Genomic DNA, 25148 nt, shown 5'->3' on the forward strand with positions numbered 1-25148 from the left:
AAGATGGCACACAGATGTATTGTACACACAAATCCGAGCAAATTTGGTCACAATACACTGAAGACAGTAGATTTAATGATGTTACAGTAGCGGAGACTGAAATCCACAGTGTGTGCAGGTGAATAATACATTACCTTTGTGATGACTCATCATTTAGCCTTGGGCTATCATAAGACCTACTTTTATGACTTTGCCACCAATGGGAACTTTCAAATGTATAGTAGAGGAGATATGTCAAAATATTGAAGTGCCAGCGTAATCACCGCTCCATTAACCCAAAATAACCACAGAGGAGGACCATATTTCATCACTGACTTCCATCAGGTGCATTCACTTGACACACTGCAGTGGCGTTCAAAGTTTTACCTCTAACATTCAGGTACTTTCCTTCATTGCTCGACTAGAGATCAGCTTAGCCTTGTGTGAAAGATTGATGGACATGTATAAACCGGTGATTTGACCATATTTTAATCATTGATTATGGGGAATGATATGGAGGCAAAAATGAGGGTTGGCGGAGAGTAGACCAGACCTGAAATTTAAACTGCCATCAACCACCATCTCAGTACTACATGATAACTTCTTGTATAGTACAATACCAGATTTTTACTACAAGATCAATTAATCATTTAAATTATAGCCAAGTAGAGTAGTTCACTTAGTTTTGCCTCATTTGGGACGCAATCAACTGACTCATCAACAAAGAATTCCTTCATATGTAATATTTTCCTGTATTCAAATGTTAATTATTTTTGTCTTTTTAACATGATACTATAATTAAATGTTGTTGAACCCGAGTTAATGGAGGAGTTTGCCGTTATGATTAGCACTTTTTTACTACAATATCAAATTAGCAAGGAATTCATGGCCAACCATGTATTCCACTGGGGATATTCCATTTGTTTATTATACTGCTTCTAAACTATTTTTAAAACTCGAACGCAATTATGGGACAGCCGAGTACACCATTGTTTGGCACTTCAACCTCATATTTTCTGAGTACTCTGACGTACTCTTATATCCCACAAACATGTACAACATGTTAAGTACAGTGGTACCTCTACATATGAAGGTAATTCGTTCCAGGACCTTGTTTGTAAGTGGAAATGGTCATATGTCAAGCAGGATTTTCCCATAAGAATACATTATAATTCCATTAATTCGTTCAACAGGCCAAAAACCTACACTAAATCCTTAATAAATCTTGCGGGTACTATTGCAAATACCAATTACACAGAGGAAAACAAATAAATTATGAATAAAATCGGAATAATAATATAATAATAGAAATAATGATTATAATACCTGTAATAATGTAATGAACTGGGTTCTAATGTGGCGGTTGTGCACTGAGAGGTGTACCTGAACGCACCACGTGGCTGACTTGACAGAGTGAGAGAGGGACTTTTTACTTTCACTTTGTTCAGCTACAGAGGACAGTAGGCATGTTGTGTTGCACAAGTTCTGAAATAAATGATCTAAACCTGACGAAGCTGGCGATTTTTTGGCGATGTTACCACACTAATAATTGTCACCTTAACTTAAAAAGACTAGCGAAGGGGGGTCGGAGGAGGACTGTCGAGATCGTAGACATTCTACGGCCGTATTGTCAAGCCAGTTCACGTACGCGCGCTCCACGGTCTTATTTTAATATAATTCCCATCTTCATTTCGCTGGTAAGCCTCACATCTTTCCTTTTTTCACTTCCTGCACTAACATTCTTGAGTTGTTCGCTATCTGCCGATTTGTGTACCCATACACACATATTCAGGAGAGAATTAGTGCCTTATTGGCATTTCGCACTTGCACTTGATCTAAAAAGATGATGTTTGCAATATTTTGATTTTAACAATAAATGTAGTGGTGCAGTATAAGCACTTTTCCCATAACTTCAGTTGAAGTTGTTCTCTTATTTTTCACTGAAAATGTATCTGAAAAATCTTTCAGTTGTTACATTTAGAATTATTAAAGCCTCCAGTGCGGCATATCAATACAATTAGCCATAATATGTTAAGTACATGACGGCATATATCGGTATTGGATTTTTGGAGTTAGACAATACAGTGGTACCTCTACATACAATGTTAATTCGTTCCAGGACCTTGTTTGTAAGTCAAAATGGTCGCATGTCGAGCAGGATTTTCCCATAGGAATACATTATAATTCCATTAATTCGTTCCACAGCCCAAAAACCTACACTAAATCCTTAATAACTACTGCTGGTACTATTACAAATGGCAATTAAACATAGCAAAACAAATAAATTATTAATACAAATCGCAATAATATAATGATAATAATAATTATTATTATTTCTGTAAATAAGGTAACGAATCGGATTCTAATTTGGCGGACACTTTTTGCTGTACCTGAATACACCGGGGTGCTCACGTCACAGTGAGATAGGTCGGTGCGGTAGAAATAATACTTTCGTTTTCTTGAGAGCACAGTCAACTGCAGAGGACAATGGGCGTTTTGTGTTGGATAAGTTCTTAAATAAATGATAAAAATGTGACGAAGCTGGCGATTTCTTTGGCGATGTTACCTTAAAAATAATTGTCACCTTAACTTATAAAGACTGGCGAACGGTGGTCGGAAGAGGACCGTGAAACTATATTATTGAGCCAGTTCACGGATGTGCACCCCACGCTCAGATTTTTCTATAATTTGCATCTTCATTTCAAAGGTAAGCACATTTTTTTTCCTTGTTCCTTCACAATCTGTACCAACTTTTTTGAAACCTGTGTTGATTTCTCACACAAGAAAATCCGCTGATTGTTCGTTTGCTGTGCTGTCATGTCGTTGTATTTCGAGCACGTCGTGGGATGTAGAAACAAATGGCGAGTCAAATTTTACGTCGGATGTCGAAAAGATCATGTGTTGAAGCGATCGTATGTCGAGGTACCACTGTATTGGGATTTTGGTTAAAAGTCATTATCGGACAACTCTAGTTCTCAATGTACTGTACTTATCCTTTACAATGGAGTATTTCTTCCCCCTCATAATGCTAACTTAAACAAGCTATCACTGAATATTATTGGAAATGTTGGTAACACTTTATAATAACTATCCGTTTTACTAGTTAATAGATCATCAGTAAACTGTTGATAAATGATTTATTGTTGATTTGTGAAGTATTTGTTAACAGTTTGTTAAAGTGCCTGTGACACGAAAAAGCATGTTTATTTCATAATACACGCGGTATTTTATGCCCCTGAATGATATGGGCCGCTTGGATGTGTGTGGAAGCGATCGCTATTTTTATTTAGTTTTTTGAATCCCGCGCCATGAAAATGAGTGACTTCCGGCTTCGGTCTTGCATTGAGGAGGAGGGCGCTGTGACGTGTATGGTAGAAGACGTCCTCTTCACGCTACAGTGTACTGTTGTGTATGAGGACGAAGGATTCAGCTGATTTTGCGGATTAATACGTTTATTTTTCGCATCACGCCAGCCAAACGGCTGCAGAAAAATCATTCTGTATGAGGGAGAGGCGTATGCGCCTTTTTGGAGTTTCAAAAGGTTCCCATTCACCGTGGATATTTACTGTGGGACCATTGGACTTACGAGGAAGTGAGTAAACATCTTGTTTTGTATTATGTCAAATACGAATACAGCGATTACAAAGTAAACACTACAAACTTTCTTTAAATGAAGGACTACTTACGTTTGATCATTGATAGGCATGTAAAAAGCTCTCCTAATGCTCATTAGCAGCAGCACGTTAGCTGCACAACAACTCCAGCCACCCTCCTCCGGGGAACGAACTGTAAATTGCTCTCCGCCGGGCGGTTTGCCGAGCCGCGATGACAATCGACAACCGGGTCGTCATGTCAAATAATCCAGGCTAGTTATGTGTGATTTTCCGCTTCGAAGACTTTGAAACATCACTCGGTTCAGGTTAGCATGTCGGCTAGCTGTCACGCCTTCTGGTTTGTTTACATTCTCCGAAGCCGGGGAAGGGAAATGACATATGTCCGATTTAGGTGTCATAAAATATCGTTCGGGAGGTGCGACAGTAAAGGTGAAGTCGACAGTTTAGACCATTATGGAGTAATTTTGCCATGTCGTCCTGAATAAATGCATTTTTATTATTTCATATTCCATTCAGCATAAGACTGTTATTTGTCATGACCATGCCATTTATTTAGCAATTGGGGAAAATACTTGGATAAAAAGAATATCCTGTAAAAATATTGAAGGAAAGAGACAGAAACAATGACATTTTGCCGCTCTCTTCGTCGCGTTTTCCTCATTGTGAATAGTTCCCCCTCGACGGGCTGACTGGTCCTTCTCAAGCCATTTATATTGCTATTGGGGAAAATACTTGGATAAAAAGAATATCCTGTAAAAATATTGAAGTAAAGAGACAGAAACAATGACATTTTGCCGCTCTCTTCGTCGTGTTTTCCTCGTTGTGAATAGTTCCCCCTCGACGGGCTGACTGGTCCTTCTCAAGCCATTTACATAGCTATTGGGGAAAAATACTTGGATAAAAAGAATATCCTGTAAAAATATTGGAGTAGAGAGACTGAAACAATGACATTTTGCGGCTACCTTCGTCGCGTTTTCCTCGTTCTGAATAATTCCCCCTCAATGGGCTGAATAGTAAAACCGATGAGCCCAGTCTACCGCTGACATCATCCACCTGTTGGGGACGCTAAAGCCCTATAATGGTAGGCGTGGCTAACCGGCAGATTAAAAGACTAATTTCTCGTCATCTGTGCTTTGCTAAATTGTTGTATATAGTCGAATCGTCTCAAAATAGGATTCTAATTCACATAATAATGCCATTTAAGACTTTTTTTCTCGTGTCATATGCTCTTTAAGCATTTACAGGGTGTTTCAATATGGTTGACCACATTCTAAATGCCCATGCTAGTTGATGGATCGTAATAAAACTATATACACTTTATGTTGATGGTCATAAGTTTTATTGGTTAAATATACAAAGTACAAATATTTGTTGGTTCTATGGCAGATTTTCATAAATGTGCAACATGAGCGCTGCCTGCAAAATGCCTTATCAAAATGCCTTTTCTTTTGAAGTGAACGGCATTTCTTAACCTGAAAAGATAGAAATGCCAAACGTTACACACAAAAACTTGAAACGTTTCTACACAAACTGTGTTTCAGGTTAAGAACACCATGTAAATGCTTACACTGTTAACAAATACTTCACAAATCAACAGTAAATCATTTATCAACAGTTTACTAATGATCTATTAACTAGTAAAACGGATAGTTATTATAAAGTGTTACCGAAATGTTTATCTTTTAAATGTTTATGTATTCATGACATTCAATAGAACAAAACCTCACAAAATTAAATGTTATTCTATCATGAAGTAAAAATGTTGTATGCCGGGTGTTCGGATTCATATGGTGACAGATTCTAGTTTTTAATTGATGAACTGAATTCTGTAGCCGAACACAAATGGTACATGTTGAATGTGAAATATTGCGACAATATACATGATACCGATACCACAACAGAGGAAAAACGTTTGGAGGATCAATGTAAGACCAAATTCTATCAGTCACTCTCAGAGCTTAGAGGAAAGATATTGGAGGCAAACAGCCTGGAAGCTGCAACAAAAATAAATAAATAAATGAATAAATACTAGTGCAAGTTTTAAAACTCATTTTGTTTCACTGATTGGGCTTCATTGTTAAATGCACATATTTGCGGCTTATTGCCTTTTGAAAAACATTTATTTGCACATTTGATGTCAACTGCTGAGTCTTTGGACACCCAAATTGGTTTCATTGTTGTTTTATGAGAGAAGCTCAAAACATGTTTTAAGTCACACACAAAAGAAATATTGATCACAACTGAAAATGAGAAGGGAATGATTTGTTTTTGTTGCATTTTTTTCTAGTGAAATACAGTGCGATGCTAATTTAGAATTTCACCCAATTCCAATTTAGATCTGTGGATGTGTGCATTTATTTCAAGAAAATGCTTTCTTCAGGATGACAATCATGTCAGGACAAAGTCATTACTATGTCATCTAGTTTTACTGCAGTGCAAAGACCTCAGAATTTAAATGTGGGTCCACCTAGTACTGACATCTAAGATAATAAATAGTCAGTGTCTTGTTATACTCTTATCCACTAAATTGCCTACCAAGCACTCACGTACAGATTTATGCTCCACTTTAGTTCGCCTTTGTTATATACAGGTGGAAGTCACTCCACCACTGCTGAAGCAAATGATTTAAAAAAATGTTCACCTTGAGGAGAAATGTGATTCTTGCATCAATGTGAGTGACGGGTAGCAGCGTTTCTATGTTAAGTCTCTCGAGACTGTTGAGCAGAAACAACACCTGTTAAAACCGTTCCTACTGCACCCAGATGTAACACAAGAAGTGATTACCGTAAAACAGCAACTCTGTTTACCTGTTCGCTAAAAATAAGGCGGTTAAATAAAATGACAAAATTAACCCTTTATTGCCAAATGTATCACATTCGCTTCATGTTGCAGGTATTTAAGGGCTAATGAGGAACCCCTTAGAACAGAAAATTAGGGCTGTCAAACGATTAAAATTTTTAATCGAGTTAATTACAGCTTAAAAACTAATTAATCGTAATTAATCGCAATTAATCGCAATTCAAACCATCTCTAAAATATGCCATATTTTTCTGTAAATTATTGTTGGAATGGAAAGATAAGACGACAGATATATACATACAACATACTGTACATAAGTACTGTATTTGTTTATTGTAACAATAAATCCACAAATGGCATTAACATTCTTTCTGTTAAAGTGATCCACAGATAGAAAGACTTGTAGTTCTTAACGTTAAATGTTATAGTTTCAAGTTATAGCAATTTTATATTAAAACCCCTCTTCGTTTTAATAAAATTTGTAAAATTTTCAATCAAAAGTAGAGTTAATATAATAATAAGAAGAATAAAAATAACAATAATAAAAATAGAGTGAAACGTTTTACGTGTATTTTGCATAGCTATTTTGATATGGAATGCCTGTTCATTTTGCATTGTTGTTTAACTGTGTGTCAGAATAGGGCCTCATTACTATAGACTGAAGTGCTTTTCTTTTTGTGAACATTATTTTTTTTGGAGAGATAGGAATATTATTTTTGTTGTGCTTTCACTAAACTATACTTATGGTTTGTTGTGAAGGAGTTGCCAATAGACGGCGCGGTCCAAAGAACGCCTGTGTCCACTCGCCTTTACTGTATAACATATATCTGTACATATCTTACCCAAAATACAACAAGCGACACATAATTGCCACTAAAAGAAAGAAAACTTACCGAAATATGTGTGGAGCACAAATAGCAATTTGCATTGCACTGTGAATACAGCATAAACACAACTACTAATTCTCCCACGTTTAGAAGAAATAACATGAGTATGGAACGTCGCTGCCCCACAGCGGCCGGTGGCATTCTCTCCACTCTTAATGTCCATAAACAACCTCATTGTAATCTGTTTGAGGCAATATGGGAGATGGTCATTCAGTGCATGCGTTAATTGCATCAAATATTTTAACGTGATTAATTTAAAAAATTAATTAACGCCCGTTAACGCAATAATTTTGACAGCCCTACAAAAAATATTACTTAACATAAAAACACACTGTTCTATTTGTGCAGAAGTAAAAATTACAAATATAATATTTTTCAAAGTACTTTTGTAAGCAGGACAGTATGTTCAGTGAACAGACAGAACATGATCATCAAGCACCCCTTTATGGCAGGGTAATTAGCACTATCACATACTAAATGTGCATACAAAGGCCTTCAATTATGCATGCCAGGTCAATCTTCGGGGCCATTTACATGGTGACGCTCCGAGAAGACGAAAAATTTCATGTTTGCATTTATATGGGCCTGTCTCCGTTCGAAGAATGTTGCAGTTCCGCATGAAAACGATGTAGTATTCATGCCAGGCCCTAGGGGGCAGTGCAGATTTACAAGGCAACAGTGAATGATGCACTTTGACCCAACCAAAGTTCCTCAGCCCGGGAAAAAAATATGCCCGCTCACTCGAAGTGATGGCATTTTGCTTTTGTTCAAAAAGGTACAAAAATGGAAACATTCAACATATTTGATTGAAACATATTTTTAAGTAAATTAAAGCCGACATTCCGCCATATTTGCTGTTTTTAATGTTTAGTAGCATCACTGCGCACAGCCAATGTGACGTGTACGAGTGGTGATGTTTTCGGCGCGGTGTCGCGCCACGGGAGCCTTTGATATGCATGCCAAGATAGCTCCCCTCAATTCCCTGCAATCGGATTCTTCCACTTTGGAGGCAGGATTCAGAATTTTTCGTCTTCGCCACCATATGCACGCGAGGCAACTCCGCAACACAGTCATTGCGTCTTCGTGTCGCAGAGTCACCATGTAGACTACCCCTTACTTCTGTGCTAATTCCACTAATCATCGACGTGTCTCTTTCACCCCAGGAACCCTGATTGCAGGTTACAAAAACAGATTCCAGGTCAAGTGTCAATCATTGATTTGAGAAACGTAGGAAAAAGCCACTTTCCCCAAAAAATAAATAATAAAAAAATAAATAATTAATAAAACACTTTAGCTTCATGATTTCTTGTACTTTTTTGTGGACACAAAGCAGTGTGCAAATAATATTTCTTCCACTGAAACACCCACTAAAAATCTGACTGGCAAGAGTAGTTTAGTTATTCTCATGGCTGACGTTTGTGCAGTTAGGTTGGGAATATTTTGCATTTGCACTCACTGCCATATGAACACTTGCCTTGCAATGGACCTATCGCAAAACCACGCCCCCAAAATCACAAAAGTCGGACATCAGCCGTAGAGTTGATAGGAATGTGCTGTGTGATTGTGACTTAAAACATCTTTTTTTTCCAAATTGAAAAAACCCGATGCGATGATTTAACCCTGCGCGTGGGTTACCTGTAATTCCAACACTAGGTACCTTGAAACATTGGCGGTAGGATTTTTTGGTACCTTTTTCAAAGCCTATAAGAAAGCTTGCCAAAAGCAAGCTATGGATAAGCCTCAGTAGTCAACCACACAAACAACTGAACTAGGGCTGTCAAACGATTACAATTTTTATTCAAGTTAATCACAGCTTAAAAATTAATTAATCGTTATTAATCGCAATTCAAATCATTTATAAAATATGCCATATTTTTCTTTAAATTATTGTTGGAATGGAAAGATAAGACACAAGACATATATGCATTCAACATACTGTACATAAGTACTGTATTTGTTTATTTTAACGATAAATCAACAAGATGGCATTAACATGATTAACATTCTGTTAAAGCGATCCATGGATAGAAAGACTTGTAGTTCTTAAAAGATAAATGTTAGTGCAAGTTATAGAAATTTTATATTAAAACCCCCCTTAATGTTTTCGTTTTAATAAAGTTTGTAAAATTTTCAATCAAAAAATGAACTAGTAGCTCGCCATTGTTGATGTCACTAATAATTATGGTGCTGAAACCCTTAAAATCAGTCGCACCCAAGCGCCAGCAGAGGCGGCAAAACACCAAAAGTGGAAATGACATTTTGCTGTCATTTTAATCTGTTTGAGCGGGGCATGTGCGTTAAATGAGTCAAATATTTCAAAGTGATTAATTTAAAAAATTAACGCCCGTTAACGCGATAATTTTGACAGCCCTAAACTGAACGTCAAGAGAGTCACCCAATGAAATGACACTTATGCTTGCTCAAAGGTAAGTTAATGATCAATTTGTGTTAAAAAAAACAAACAAAACCCCCCCCCAAAAAACATGATAGCATGTAGTAGAAACGTAGCCTTAAAACTATTAAGGTTAGTTGCTAAGATTTGACTTCCCACTTGTTTACTAGCCTGTAGCTTTCTCAATATTGATATATTGGCCTTTGCAAGTCCTCTGCACAAAATTACATATAATAATACAAATCAGGAATATGGCTCTTACATCCTCTATTTCTCGGCTGCGACTTGTTCGAAATGCAGCTCGATTTTTAACCGGTACACCCAGATGTGAACCTATTACCCCCATGCTATCATCGCTCCACTGACTTCCAGTTCATTTTAAAATTGATTTGAAACTTTTACTGTTTGTTTTTGTTCGTATTAATGGCCAGGCTCCTTCTTATTTGTTGGAGATTTTAACCCTCTGTAACTCTGCCAGGGCTCTGCGTTCAACCGGCCAGCTTCTTCTGCAAGTTCCAAGGCAGAGACTTAAACAGTGGGGTGATCGATCTTTTGCGGTTGCTGCTCCCAGGCTGTGGAATAGCATGCCCCCTGAAATCCGCACTATTACTAATCAAGGCTTTTAAATCACGGATAGAGACCCACTCTTTTAGACTCACCATTTTTCCTCACTAGTGTAGCCCGGTTATATTTCTTAAGGTTTCAATGTCTTACATTTTAATGTTTAATTTGCTGTTTTGAGTTTCAGTTTGCATTTTTCCCCTCAGTTTATTGTTAAATATTTTCCTGCCTTTCATTTGTCTTGATTCATGAACTATATTCTTTGTTGTTGTAATGCACTTTGAGGACTTTTCAGGAATTTTCAAAGGGCTATATAAATACATTTGATGTGGATTCAAACAGTAAAGTTAGCTGCTGTTGGCTGTGTGCACACCTTAGCAATGGCGGACTGGGTACTTCCAGTCGTTTTGCTCGGAATAGTCAAAAAGTGTCTCTGAATCACTCTCAATACTGTGGAATATACAGTTTGTACAGCGTAATATTATGTTGCATTATCATCTGTGGTTTTCCAAGATTAAATAAAAACAGACCTTCTGGGTGCACGTTTGAGTTACAGTAAGTGGCAACTACTCCTATCGCCTCATTTCTGAACGTCCCCTGGAATGTCTCTTGAAATGGTCACTGCAAGCATCTGTGCAAATAAGAGTGTTATCTTTATGTGTGTGTGTGTGGGGGGGGGGGGGGGGGGCACAGTCAAATGACACATTGGGAAACACAGCAGGTTGACAAAGACTAGATAAAATTATTTAAAACACAATTCCTCCACAGGAAAATTTTGTGGCGTACAAAAGTGCAAAAAATAATACACGTAATCATGGAGGACGGTGTCTTTCAGCTTGTCGGGGAAATACAGGTTTGTAAACCACGATAATGATCAGAAATTTAAATATACTGCACCTTTGCATTGTTTTGGATTAGGTATGTGCAGGTATGCGATTCTGACAGTATGATAACCTTGAGCAAAAATATCACGGTTTCACAGTATCACGGCATTGCAATTACAGCTCTAAAATGTTTTATTTTGAGATTTCTGGGTTACGAAAAAAATGTTTTCCATGGAACATGATTTTTATTTTTCAAAAAAACAAATTAGAAAATTGGAATATACAGTGGGGCATATAAGTATTTAGTCAACCACTAATTGTGCAAGTTCTTCCACTTGAAAATATTAGACAGGCTTGTAATTGTCAACATGGTTAAACCTCAACCATGAGAAGAATGTGGAAAAAAAAAACAGCAGCGCATTGTGTTACTGATAGTAGCCTTTTGTTACTGTGGTCCCAGCTCTCTGTAGGTCATTCACTAGGTCCCCCCGTGTGGTTCTGGGATTTTAGCTCCCCGTTCTTGTTATCATTTTGACGCCACGGGGTGAGGAGGGAGTTGAAAGTCCGTGTTGCCCAACGACAGCCCCAAAACATCACTGCTCTAGAGGAGATCTGCATGGAGGAATGGGCCAAATACCTTTTCAGTGTGTGAAAAGCTTGTGAAGAGTTACAGAAAGCGTTTGGCCTCTGTTATTGCCAACAAAGGGTACGTAACAAAGTACTGAGATGAACTTTTGGTACAGACCAAATACTTATTTTCCACTATGATTTGCAAATAAATTCTTTAAAAATCAAACAATGTGAATTTCAGTTTTTTTTTTTTTTTCAACATTCTGTCTCTCATGGTTGAGGTTTACCCATGTTGACAATTACAGCCCTCGTTAATATTTTCAAGTGGGAGAACTTGCACAATTAGTGGTTGACTAAATACTTTTTTGCCCCACTGTAAGTATAATGTTAAGTGGTAGAAATAATAAAAATGACAAAAAAATGAAATATTCCTAATAAAATTAAATTGGCATGCTAATTAGCCACGTTATCTGCCTTGTTAACAAGCTCACGTTACAGTATGGTTTACCACTGCTATACACACTACACACGCTGAAGTTAACTCTTGTAGCTATTGGGAAACGTTCATGACAGCGTTTACTAACCTTTAATTTTGTATAAATGCAAAATCATATTGAAAATATTTCCTTCTCTGATAGCCACCACCTTCAAGTAGGGGTGTAACGGTAAATAAAAATCTCGGTTCGGTACGTACCTCGGTTTTGAGGTCACAGTTCAGTTCATTTTCGGTACAGTAAGAAAACAAAATGCAAAATATATATGTGCTAGTTGTTTATTACACACCTTTGTGCTTTCAACAATAGGAACATTATCCTATACAAAGCTAGAATTCTGCTCAAAAAGTAGCGGGTATTTAAAGATAATCCAACACCAATTTGCCTTTCAGACCCCGCGCACTGGCCAGCTTTCTTTCTGAAAGAAAGAAGAAAAAAGAAGTCCTGTGCTAAAGAGAAAAGCAATCCCAATGACAAAAATTTTAACATGAATTTTACAAATGAAATGCCTCAATGAATCATTTTTTTTCTTATGAACGGTTTTCAAAAGCTTTATTGGTGAGTTAAAGCGCCACACAGAAATTAATTTAATTGTGTTAGCAGGATTTGTGGATTATTCTTATTATTTAATTACAGGTCTTTTAGCTCATTTGAATTTATTTTATTTTAATGGGCTATTATTTATTTTATTATGTGTTTATATTTTACAAATGTGATGTACTCATTTATATTTTATATTCTATGTTGTATATCTTTAGTTCCTATGTGAATATCAGTTCCTACCTGTTTTGTTTTGGGAGGAGGGTTTTGTATTGAACACGGGGCCATGTTGGTTATTATTATAGCAGTAAATCAACAAAGACAAGTCAACTGTGCCCCGATCTACCACTCAAGAGATCTGATTGACTCAAAAAGTGGGTTACGATTGCATATTAGTTTGAAAATCGACCGGATCCATCGTAGTTTTACACGAGAGACTTCCGGTCTGCCCGATCATAGTTACCTGTAGTAGTATAGATGCAGGAGGGTCGCGTCTCGCGTCAAATAATAAACTCTGCCATTCTTTTCGCGTGCGTCGTGTTGAGCCGCTTCTGGGACGTGTCTAACACGCAGCCACACTGCGACTGGTGTGCATTGGCTGATTGACTTTAACGCCCGCGTTTCACTGCGTTCTCGCGGCGGCCACGTTGTCGCGCCGTTGACGTTTCTGGGTTATACTGTCCTCCCTTGTTGGTCCTCATTATAGTAGAGAAGACAGAGTAAATATAATCTACACAAAGAAACTGTAACCCGATCGACTCACAGCCTCGAAAAGTAAGGGTTACATTACGTCAGAAACTCGTTCGGTACGCCTCCGTTCCGAACCGAGCACCACGTACCGAACGGTTCAAAACAAATACATGTACCATTACACCCTTACCTTCAAGCATGTTTTACATGTCGGTTGGTCCACGTAAGCCGCAGCTATCTGTAACTCTCCTGTTCCCGAAGTACTATTCCCATACTAGCGACTTTGTTTTCATCAATGGGGGAAAAAGTTCAGGTGGTTCATGTCCTACAGCCAACACAGACATTGAGCAGAACTTGAGGTGGAAGGGTGAGCCCTGCATTTTTGGGTCATAAAAAATATCTAATTCCATCGGAACGGTATGATGGAAAATTTTAGCGGTTTTGAAACCTTGACGTTTTCTTATCATGGTAGACCTTGAAACCGGTAACCAGCACGTGCCTATTTTGGATTTGAGATTATCGCATTTCTTGGCATGCCAGTTATGAGGGGGTGAAATGTCAACACCAGGGGCGAAGCTAGGGGGCGGGGGGTGTCTGAATCCGGGGTTTTTTGGTGTAAAGGGGGCCCAGGTGGGCGAGGGGAGGGGTTATAATGTATGATAATGTGCAGAGCTATAAAGTAGTGTTTAAGTGCTGCCAGCTTGTCTCGAGGGGCCTGTTAATACTGGTCGCCACTGGGCCCTGTTTACACTTGTTTCGCAACTGGTCAACACGCTGAAAGTCAAACAAGTTTAAACCCTTCAAAACAAAGGTTTGCTGTGTTGCGATTGTGAGGAAAAAGATGATGCAGTTCTTAGCGGGAACAGCTATGTTAAAAAAAAAAAAAAAAAAAAAAGCTACTGATATTTCACACATGCTACTGACATTTAATGCATGTGGTGAGTCGTGTCACTCGATTGTTAGTTGTATATGCAGGGGTGAAAGTGGGAGAAATACGATGGCGGAACGCCGTTCCGGCATACGGTGCTTTGATCCCGAAAATATGACGGCAACTGTCAAAACCCAATGTTTAAAAAAAAAAAAAAAAAAAAAAAAAAAACCTGCCACGCTGCCACACACGCATCTCCAATAAGAACAATCTACTAATGTCAGATTTACATACACAAGTGTTAACAATACAAGTTTAATAAAGATTTTGCCAAGCGTCATCCGTTTTCACTGATTTTTATTATTCATTTATTCTACGTAGTTCACCCCAGCGTCTCTCTCTATCTGACAAGTCGCATTGCCTGTAGCCCTTTTCACACCTATTACCAGGGAATTTCCCGTATAAGGTAACGCAGGATTTGCTCTCGTCATTGCTTTCGTGCATGAAAAGATTCCGAGAATGAAGCTGGTTGGACGCTTTCACAGACTTGACCTGTGTTGCCCACTGGCACTCTCTGTGCGTGGAAGGCTGCTGGGCGATTTTATAACCTGGACATTACGTCATTTTTGGTCAGCATTGTCACAATGTTGGTCAAATCCTGTCGTGTTTTGTTCCGGAGGAAGTGTTCCCCGACGTGTAACTGCAACCAATTTAAGGTCATCAAGGTAAGATCGGGCCTAAAAAAATCCAGCCCCACCCGACCCGACCCGACCCGGGTCCGCTGGTATTAATGCCCGACCCGCCCGAGCCCGATCAATTAACTTGATTTGCAGGCCCGAAAAAACCCCCAAAATGTTATGTTTTATTTGTAGGCCCGAGCCCAGAAAAAAAAACGAAATTTTATATTTTATTTCTAGGCCCAAGCCCGAGAAAAAACCCCTCAAAATTCTATGTATTATTTGTGAGGAGGAGAGGGAAGGGATGCTCCCGTCAGACCTGGACAGATCACTGCTTGCTGCTTGGAAAAACGGACTGGTTGCGTTTTGCGTGATCACATTTGGTGACAATGCCTGCGCATTAAAGCCTGTCTTTTGTAACGAATTCTCAGTTGGCAGAAAAAAACCGCAACTTTTCTTAATGTTTAAATAGTCTACATATTTTTATGATCATTTTAAATGCATTTGCACAACGAAATGACGCTGGAAAAGTTTGTAAAATGTAAATAAACAGATGTGCTTTTGCATCGCAGAGGAGAAAGAGTATAAAGAGGGCGCATGACCCGCTCTGGCTCTGCAATGACCATACAGCACCTTGTCTTTTCTATCCAAATTATTTATTTGATAAGTATTCCTTTGTTTAACATCCATACATCGTTTTGGTATACGTATATAAATATATATTTATTTTAAAAATTTAGCGAGAACCCCGACCCGAAAGTAATGATTGACATTTTAATTTCGTTATGTTTTCAGTTTAATTTAGCCATTTCCAGCTTGCCATGTTTATAGCCCTGCTTTCACACACACCAGGAGAAAACCAACGCAGGCATGGTGAGAACATGCAAACTCCACACTGGAAGGCCGGAGCCCGGGATTGAACACTTGGTATCAGAACTGTGAGGGGAACGTGCTAAACACTGTGAAACCTGTTGTGTTTTATTGTGTGTTATATTTATAACTGTGCCAAAAGTTCTTGTATTTTGGTGGTTTTAGGAGGTTTAAGCCCCCCCCCCCCCCCCCCCCCCACACACACACACACCAAAAAAAAAAAAAAAAAAAATGTGTATATGTGAATACATTATTGTGCAAGCAAAAGCACTTCAGTTGTCTTGGTTTTTTTATTTCCAGTTTGAGATTGTACAAAAGCAAAACTTAGAGTCACCTATCAGCATGACATGTTTCCCATCACAATAAGGTATATTTTATCCCTTTAACACAGCATCAACAAAACGGTTCCAGAGTTTATCTGCACCCAACTGAAATGCACCCTTAATAATGTTGTCTTCTTACAGTCTTAGTATGCTTACTGTATGTTGTATGCTTGATCAAGTTACACCACAGTTGCCTTACAATAATAGTGAAACATTGCGCTAACATTGTATCATGGGGAAACTGCCTTGACTAATGTTGGTCCCAGTGCACAATCAACCTTAGGACATTTACACCTCTGCTTCTGTGTCCTCAGCCACGGTTGGAAAATATGCATAAATTCGTCAGACTCTATTAGGCTGTCAGGGGCGTGGATGATTAATGAGGCCAGAACACGCGGACAAATCATTGATAGCATGCTGCCAAATCAATGAGTAACTGCAACAGGGAAAGGGCTGAAACATGGGAAATGAACAAGGACCAAAACGATTCTAGCGAACCGCTGCACAAATAACGAGACACTGTGCCACTCAGTTTTCAACTGAATGAAAAAGGGTTACAAGTGAGCATGCAATCAAAATGCTCCATTTTCTGGACAATCTACTACTTGATGCCAGTGTATGAGCCCAGTGGTTATCTATCCCATTTTCCCAGCCAAATCACTATATTTGGTTTCTCCTTTACTGCTCCATAGCCTTCTCAACAATGCACTCTCCTCTTATTTCATTTTTTTTCATTTCCTCTTCAGACTTCTCGCAGCGTGCCTACACACACTGCATCAGGGAGGAAATAATGCCTAAAATTGGTTTCTTTGTCCAAATTTTATGTCCTAAGGGCACCTTAGAAGCCTGCCTTATTATCATTATTTCTGGCCAAATTTCTAATACATAATTGTCTCTCTGGCCACAGAAACATGATCTAAGCTGCATCACAGTAACAGAAACCTAAATCCATTTGGATACATCCTTATTTCAAACAGAAATTCAAATATTAAATGATTTAGAAGATTTTCGCAACACATATACAGTATCTCAAATCATATTTTCTTAATGAAATGAAAATTTACCTCAAAAAACCTCTTGGAAAAAAAAAACAATAACAAGCCAAGAATATAAATAAAAATAAATAAAAGGTAAATAAACAGTTTGTGCATCATGATCTAATGCTTTAACTTATTGTGCATTACCTTTTGGCGTTCACACCTTGGCAACAAAGTGCCAGCATAATTAGTTATAATGTCCCACTTAGGCCTGTCGCGATAACAAATTTTAGTGTGCGATAATTTATCTCATAAATTATTGCGATATGCGATATTATTGCAACCCCCCCCCCCAATTTTTTTAAAACCAATTTACAATGACACAGTGAGAATACAGTATAGTATATTAATAAATCACCCATTTAAACGTGATAAATATTTACTCCTAAAATAAAAAATTCTTTTTAAGAATTCACAACTAAAAACAAGACCATGCTTCTTAAGTAAAAGACAACACTATTAATACCGCACAGAAACACAGAATAAATAAACTGTCTCATTCAAGAAAAAAATAAAATTGCACTTGATAACAAGCATTTAGGCAAATGAAAACATTCCCCCCCTCATAGCTTCTGCTATAGCGTTCCATGTGTAACATTGTTTGGATGTTTTCCGAGGCACCCTGAAGTGCACGCAACGGTGTTGTTGTTTTGTTCATGTGACGCGGCAGTGAGATAGACACAGGGCCCATATACATCGGATGCGTCTTCATTCCAGGTCCGGCACGGCTCTATGTTGACTGCGTGCCCCGCAGTGCGTCAAAAACGGGCAAAACATACCGGCTGCGGTCGGCCAACTCTGTCCCGTCGTAATGTGGCATTCAAAACAACGACAAACACCCAGAATCTGTACTCATCAGAGAAGCAGAGAGAGAGAGGCGGACTTCATTTGGTTGAACATTTTTTTCCCCCCGATTTTTTTTTTTTTTGCTTTTACGATGAGTTTGCAACACTATTTAATTACTGTTTTAAATGACATGCATAAAAAACTCCCCGTCCATCCTCATAGCTTCTGCTATGGCGTTCCATGTTAATATTCTGATTGGATGTTTTCCGAGGCACCCTGAAGTGCACGCAACATGTGCCACAGGTTGAGGAAGTGTTGTTAGCGCCGTGTGTTAATAAAAACACAGTTGTCAGGACGTCGTGTGTTTGATCACATTGCCAGAAAAACACACATAATAGGACATCTTGGAGCTTCCTTTTCAATGATGTCCTTTTAGTAATGATCTACTGCATCGTAAATCACTTTGTGACATTCAACCTCCATGATGAAATGTTCTTCGTCCATGTTCGCTGGTGTTTAAACTGTGAATAAGACACTGGGCTGTTGACTCCAAGCCAGAATCCGCCCATTTTGACGGATGAGTCTCCGCCAAAGCCAAAACCATCCGGCGGGCTCTGCCGCGCCGGAGATGGTCCGCAGCCAATCCGGAGCACTGACACGGGCGGTATACTTTGAACAATAGGATATAATGGGAATGGATTGGCTATTTTTTGCTGGACCCGGACCGAACCCGGAACGAAGATGCATTTTGCGTAGGTGGTAACATGGAAGCCAAACTTTTAACAGCACGTTTGCCGCACGTGCGCGCATGTGCACGTGAGGCAATAAATTGCAGCGGGAAAATTACCCCCTTCATTTTTATTTACCGTACGGTAAATGGAATTATTGCATATTGTGACAGGCTTAGTCCCACTATCTCAACATGCTGAGCCACTGTTTGTGTTTAACTATATATTACCTATGAGAGGTGTTTTTCATTATGTATGAGGATTAGAACAGCTAAAAATGATCAGTTTTCAGACTGAAAGTTTATGATCTAATAGTGTGAAGAGCCTTAGTTCTGTTGTGATGACCAACATAGGAAAATGGTGAGAAGTAGCACGCTGGCTCACGGTCTTGCAAACACGCCTTGCTCATTGCCAACATATCTGCAGTTCTGAAGTCGCTCCAAGCATACCGAATTCCATCCGTGGTGGAGGCTTTCACGAGGGGTAAAACGTTTCCTCAGGATAATGTCAAGGCAAAGGGCATTAATCAGAAAATAACGGAATAAAATAAACAAATAAAATAAAAAATGAACTGCAAACATGTGTAATATTCATTTTTTTCGTTTTTCGTCCATGTGTTTCTGATACTCGGTTTTCGTCTTCGGCCAAGAATTTTTCTTTTGGTACATCACTACTTAGGATTAAGCTAACGACGGCCTTCCAGCATTGAACTCTTTATTTTATATTTAGCTAAAATATAAACTACAACTGATAGTGACATTAAAGTGTTTTTTATTATTATTATTGATAATTTATCATTTTTTACAAATTGTTCATTATCAGACAAAATTGTTACTTCTTTTCATTTGAGTTGAGTTGACTGCCACAAGTCCAAGCAATAACATTAGGCAAACGGCAGCTCGTATCACGAAAAACTCAAGTCAGGTTAAATCTCAAATGGAAATTGGAAATTTCTTTAGTTTTTGTTTGAAATGGCATGCATTGAGCGACAGGTAAAGTCCAGATAAGTCAAAGTGGACTTTGAAGAAATGTACCTTATTGGCCCGTATATAAGACTGTTTTTTGCCTTGAAATAAGATTGAAAAAGAGGGGGTAGTTTTATATTTGCGGTCTAGACGTTATACCCATTCACAACGCTAGATGACACCAATTATCATTAAAGTGATGTTCTGTTATGACGGATCTCAGCTTCTCTCCCCATTCACGACGCTAGATGGCGCCAGATATCATTGAAGCAATGTTCTGTCATGACAGATCTCAGCTACTAGTTTAACCAGTTTATATTATTTTATTGCAATGTTTTTCCTTATTCAGATTTGTTTCACGACTACAGTTACAGTTAGACTTCACTTTGATGCTTAATGCAGTTTACACAGGGGGGAAAGTGGGCAGGAACGGTCAGGAACACAGTTCTGGTAAAAGATTCAGGGCCGGAACGCAGTTCCGGTATAAGATTCAGGGCCAGAATGCTGTTCCGGTATACGGTGCGCTTTGATTCCGAACATATCCCGGCAACTGTCAAAACGCTTTGTAAAAAAAAAAAAAAAAAAAAAAACAATTCCACGGACGGCATGGAGGTTTCCCCAGCTGCTGCAGTTATCTGAGTCTGACGATGACGAGTCACGTCAATGTGCGAATGCACGCAGCAAAGCAAAACGCCTGGACACATTTATCTGTTCAATTGGCTGACATACTGACATGTGATCACCAGATAGTTAGCTCTGATTGGTTCAAATACGCATGTTTTCTGAAACAGCAAAAAAGGGCAATAATACAGAAAATGGATCAAATCTTTAAGAGCAAGGAAAGCGTTAAGGTGGGTTATTTATCATATTTAGCTTTATTTGCTCTGATGGGGAGGTTCAGAACATCTTAGCTGTTGTAACTTATATTTGTTCATTTATGTTAGGGGACTTATTAATTTCCTTATGATTTAAAAAAGTCAATGTTTGCGCGATCTTCAAAATATATTCCATTTCACTCTGCGTAATAGAAGTCATTTGTACTTATTTTTCTGAATGTATGTTACTTATACAGTATCTTTATTATTAAAAAACACAAAAACAAATAAATGTTTACATTATCTTCAATTTTAATATACATCCTATGTTCTTAAGTAGTTAAAATTGAGATTTGGCATTTAGTATGTGAGTAAATGAGGGAAAATAAAAATTAGGAGATGGAGGTTGGGGTTATAGCTGTTTTTGTTAACTGTTATTTTGCAAAAATTTTGAATGAAAATCAGTTTTAGCATGTGTTATAGAAATAACTGACAGTTTTCTTTGCATTTCAGTAGTTCCCCCCCTCCCCCACAAAAAATATAAAATAAAAATAATAACAAATAAAAATAAAAAATAAAATCTCGGGCTCTGTGGCGACCTTCATGTCCGGGAGTTCCGGCAAGAAATTCTAACCACTTTCACCCCTGAGTTTACATATTTAAATGTTCAGATTTGAATGAGGCAAAATAACATGCGTTTTCTCTCAAATGTATCATTACAATCATTTGTTTCAGATGTACTGTAATTATTTTCTGCATAAAAATTAATTTGGTGTTCAAAAAGTCTTTTTTCAAACTTGAGTCTTGAAAAAGAGGGGGTCGTCTTATAATCAGGTTCGTCTTATATTCAGGCCAATATGGTACATTAAAATCAAATAGGGAAGCTCAGAGTCTACGTGGGAGCTTTTTGATATGTTGTAAACATATTTCTGTTTCTCAATGTGTAAAGCTGACTGTAAAACAAAAGAAAAAAGGTTAGGTAGTGCCATTTGAGGTCATGCTGCCTTTGTCTGGAGAGTTGTAATTACTGCTCACTGGACTACAAGAGGGTGGGAACAAGCCTTGATTTAATCTTCCTTTCTATTTACAAAAATAAATTTGCCCCAAGGGGATTGAAAGGCTTTTTTGAGGTCATTCAGTTTAGTATCTTTGGAATCTAACAAGTGCCTTTGACAAGGCGTTGGTGAGATCAATGCTGGCCTCAAGTGCAAAATGTGTTCTATGTCTTTTCTTTCATCTGTCAAAGCTTGATCTCTATCAGGTGATGTTTTGGGAATACGCACTTGACAAGCAATATTTAATTTGAATTTCAAGATGATGATTATGGAGTGCAGACTGTTTATTTTAGGATGTTGGCATCAAGCTCGCACTGCGGATTGCAGCAGCTGCTTCAGACACTGTGTCATAGGGTGAGATTTTGATAAAGTGGTGCATCTGCTGCTGGAACACAGTTGTTGTGCATCCCAGATAGCTTAGTGTGTCAACACTCGTTAAAGGAAAACACACAAAACACTATGTGCACTTTGTTGCAGGAGTAGGGACGGAAGTGTTGGAACATACTCCCCATGTGGATGCCCTGTGTGTGTTTATTAAGTACTCACAGTCGGCCTGAGCACAGATGAGACAGGCGGTGGTGCTGTTAAAGAAGGTGAGAAGGCTCGCTACAGCCAGACTGACATCCATGTTGGTTGGCCTCATGTCGAGAGTGGTGAAACGAGGGAACTGGACCTTTAAAATGTCTTCTGGAGCCACCTTCACATAGGGCACCTACGCAGAAGAAAGGATGTCAGTCGTAATAGTAGTACTTAATTGATTGCATATTTTTAAATAGCTGACTGCGTTCCAAGTGTAGACCAAGATGCAGTCTCATACGGATATGAACCAAAAGTAAAAAAAAAAGCTAGGTTCGGATTTGGAACCCACTTGATGCTTCTTCTATTTTAAACAAGACAACCGTTCTAGTCTTTATGGTAGTGACAAAACATGCATCATATGCAAATTAAGAAATCCAGTATGACCTTACACAGTATATCAAGTCTGTGCCAATATGTTACGAAAAAGAGCATAGCCACTCAAAATTTAAAGTTCGATGACAAAAATCTTTACAGGACAATTTACAGTTCAAAAAGAAAAAAATAATGGGAAATGAAGATCGGTGAAATCAGTGAACTTCTAAAACTGCTCAACAAATAACAACAATGACAACAACTAAAAAATATATATATATATACCAACACTAATAAATAGCTTAACTTGATCTTTTGGACGTCTGCTTTTCGAAGTTCTTCAAACTGGAGTACACCCTGACATATCCCTTTATCTTGAACCTAAACTTATTTGTGGACTTTTCTCCAAATTAGTCATCATTTCTTGATGAATGTCCTGAGAGAGTTTCAAACCCACAACAGTCTTCACTAACAGCTGTCTAACTAAGGGGCCGTTTACATGGTGACTCTCTGAGAAGACGAAAAATTTCATGTTTGCATTTATATGGTCCCGTGTCCATTCGAACAATGTCGCAATTCCGCATGAAAACGATGTAGTATTCATGCCAGGCCCTCGGGGGCACTGCAGATTTACAATGCGACAGCGAATGATGCACTTTGACCTCCTCAGCCCGGAAGACAACATGCCCGCCCACTCCAAGCAATGGCATTTTCTTTTGTTCAAAAAGGAACAAAAATGGAAACATTCAACATATTTAAATTAAAAATATTATAAAAACAGAAAATTCAAGCCAACGTTCCACCATATGTGCTGTTTTTAATGTTTAGTAGCACCGCTGCGCACGCCCAATGTGACGTGTATGAGTGCTGACGTTAACGGCGCGGTCCGCGCCACGGGACTCTTTGATATGGATGCGGCACAAACCCCCTTCAAGCCCCCGCAATCGAATTCTTCCACTTTGGAGGCAGGATTCCAAGGTTTGCGTCTTTGCCTTCCATCTTCGCCGACACCTTACGATTGCGAGGCCACTCCGCAACACAGTCATTGCGTCTTCGTGTTTTAGAGTCGCCATGTAAACTGCCCCTAAGTGTCACTAACTGTCAAATACCCAGGCTGAAAAGGTGGTGGCCAATGCAGCTTTAAAAACTGCAAGAGTGAAGGGCTGAGCAGTGTGAACTGACATCTGTTCAACTTTATGAAAGCAAAACTTAAAATGTGTCTCCTTCTCTAGCAACCAGTGCTATCAAACCATCAAAGCTACAGAGGTAAGATGAAATGTAGAATTCGAGAAGACAGCGAGTGAATGTTGCTTGCTTTGACAGATAACATGCCCCCCACTACATTTTTTAACATTGTTGAATCACCTAAGTGCTTCCTCCACAGAGGTGGGAAGCTGGAATTTCACATTGTCCCCATACTGCGCTGAAAAGGAACTACTGTGCATGTAAAACTTTTAAGAAGACTCAGTAAGTAAAGATAAATGCACCTATAATAAGAAGTAGATAACTATTCATGACTATGTGAAGACCACAATGCATGGAGGGGCAGTATCCTACAGTAGCTATTTTTATTTTGTAGCTCCCATTACCAGAAACCACATTTGCGAAAGGGTTTCTTGGGTTGAAAAATTATAGCAACAAAGAGCCAGTCACTTTTAGTTTGCCATCTAGTGGGCCTGATGCAGTGTTCAGTATGTATGACCTCATAGTTGACCATCATATCTCTGACATTATCTGACAATCTGAGTAGTACTTCCTTCAAGATTCTTTTCATAATTGTACACATTCTTTCATAATTTTACATAAAAGTCCCGTAAAACTGATTTGAAACTGGTTAAATCAAAGCTAATAGGGGTGTAACGGTACACAAAAATCTCGGTTCGGTACGTACCTCGGTTTTGAGGTCACCATTCGGTTCGTTTTCGGTACAGTAAGAAAACAAAATGCAAAATATAAATGTGCTAGTTGTTTATTACACACCTTTGTGCTTTCAACAATAGGAACATTAGCCTATACAAAGCTAGAATTCTGCTCAAAAAGTAGCAGGTATTTAAAGATAATCCAACAACAATTTGCCTTCCAGACCCTGCGTACGGGTCAGCTTTATTTCTGAAAGAAAGAAGAAAAAAGTCCTGTGCTAAAGAGAAAAGCAATCCCAATGACAAAGATTTTAACATGTATTTTACAAATGAAATGTGTCAATGAATCTTTTTTTTTTTTTTCTAATGAACGGTTTTCAAAAGCTTTATTGGTGGATTTTCTCAAGTTAAAGCGCCACACAAAAATTAATAAATTTAATTGTGTAAGCAGGATCTTTATATTATTCTTATCATTCAATTACAGGTGTTTTAGCTAGTTTCAATGTGTTTTATTTAAATGGGCTATTATTTATTTTGTGTTTGTATTTTACAAATGTGATGTACCATTCATTTATATTGTATATTTTATGTTGTATAACTTTAGTTCCTATGTGAAAATTAGTTCCTACTTGTTTTGTTATGGTAGGAGGGTTTTGTATTGAACACGGGGCAGTGTTGGTTACTATTATAGCAGAGAAAACAGCAGTAAATCAACAAAGACAAGTCAACTGTGCCCCGATCTACCACTCAAGAGATCTGATGGACTCAAAAAGTGGGTTCCGATTGCATATTAGTTTGAAAATCAACCAGATCCACCGTATTTTCACACGAGTGACTTCCGGTCTGCCCGATTCTAGCTACCGGTAGTAGTATTGATGCAGGAGGGGTCGCGTCTCGCGTGAAATAATAAAGTCTGCCTTCTTT

At 38.4% G+C, this 25148-nt stretch overlaps 1 protein-coding gene across 10 annotated transcripts in view; it reads right to left on the bottom strand.

Annotated features, from left to right (window-relative positions):
* The window catches only part of grik4 (glutamate receptor, ionotropic, kainate 4), a 734878-nt gene that overhangs the window by 260633 nt on the left and 449097 nt on the right, over window positions 1-25148 (bottom strand). For all 10 annotated transcript variants that reach the window (XM_057839364.1, XM_057839368.1, XM_057839359.1 and 7 more), the window contains one exon: window positions 22021-22186. In XM_057839364.1, coding sequence (XP_057695347.1) covers window positions 22021-22186 — 166 coding nt within the window. The remainder of the gene's footprint in view (window positions 1-22020; window positions 22187-25148) is intronic.

The sequence above is a fragment of the Corythoichthys intestinalis genome, chromosome 6 (genome assembly GCF_030265065.1).
Source record: "Corythoichthys intestinalis isolate RoL2023-P3 chromosome 6, ASM3026506v1, whole genome shotgun sequence".
NCBI lineage: Eukaryota > Metazoa > Chordata > Actinopteri > Syngnathiformes > Syngnathidae > Corythoichthys > Corythoichthys intestinalis.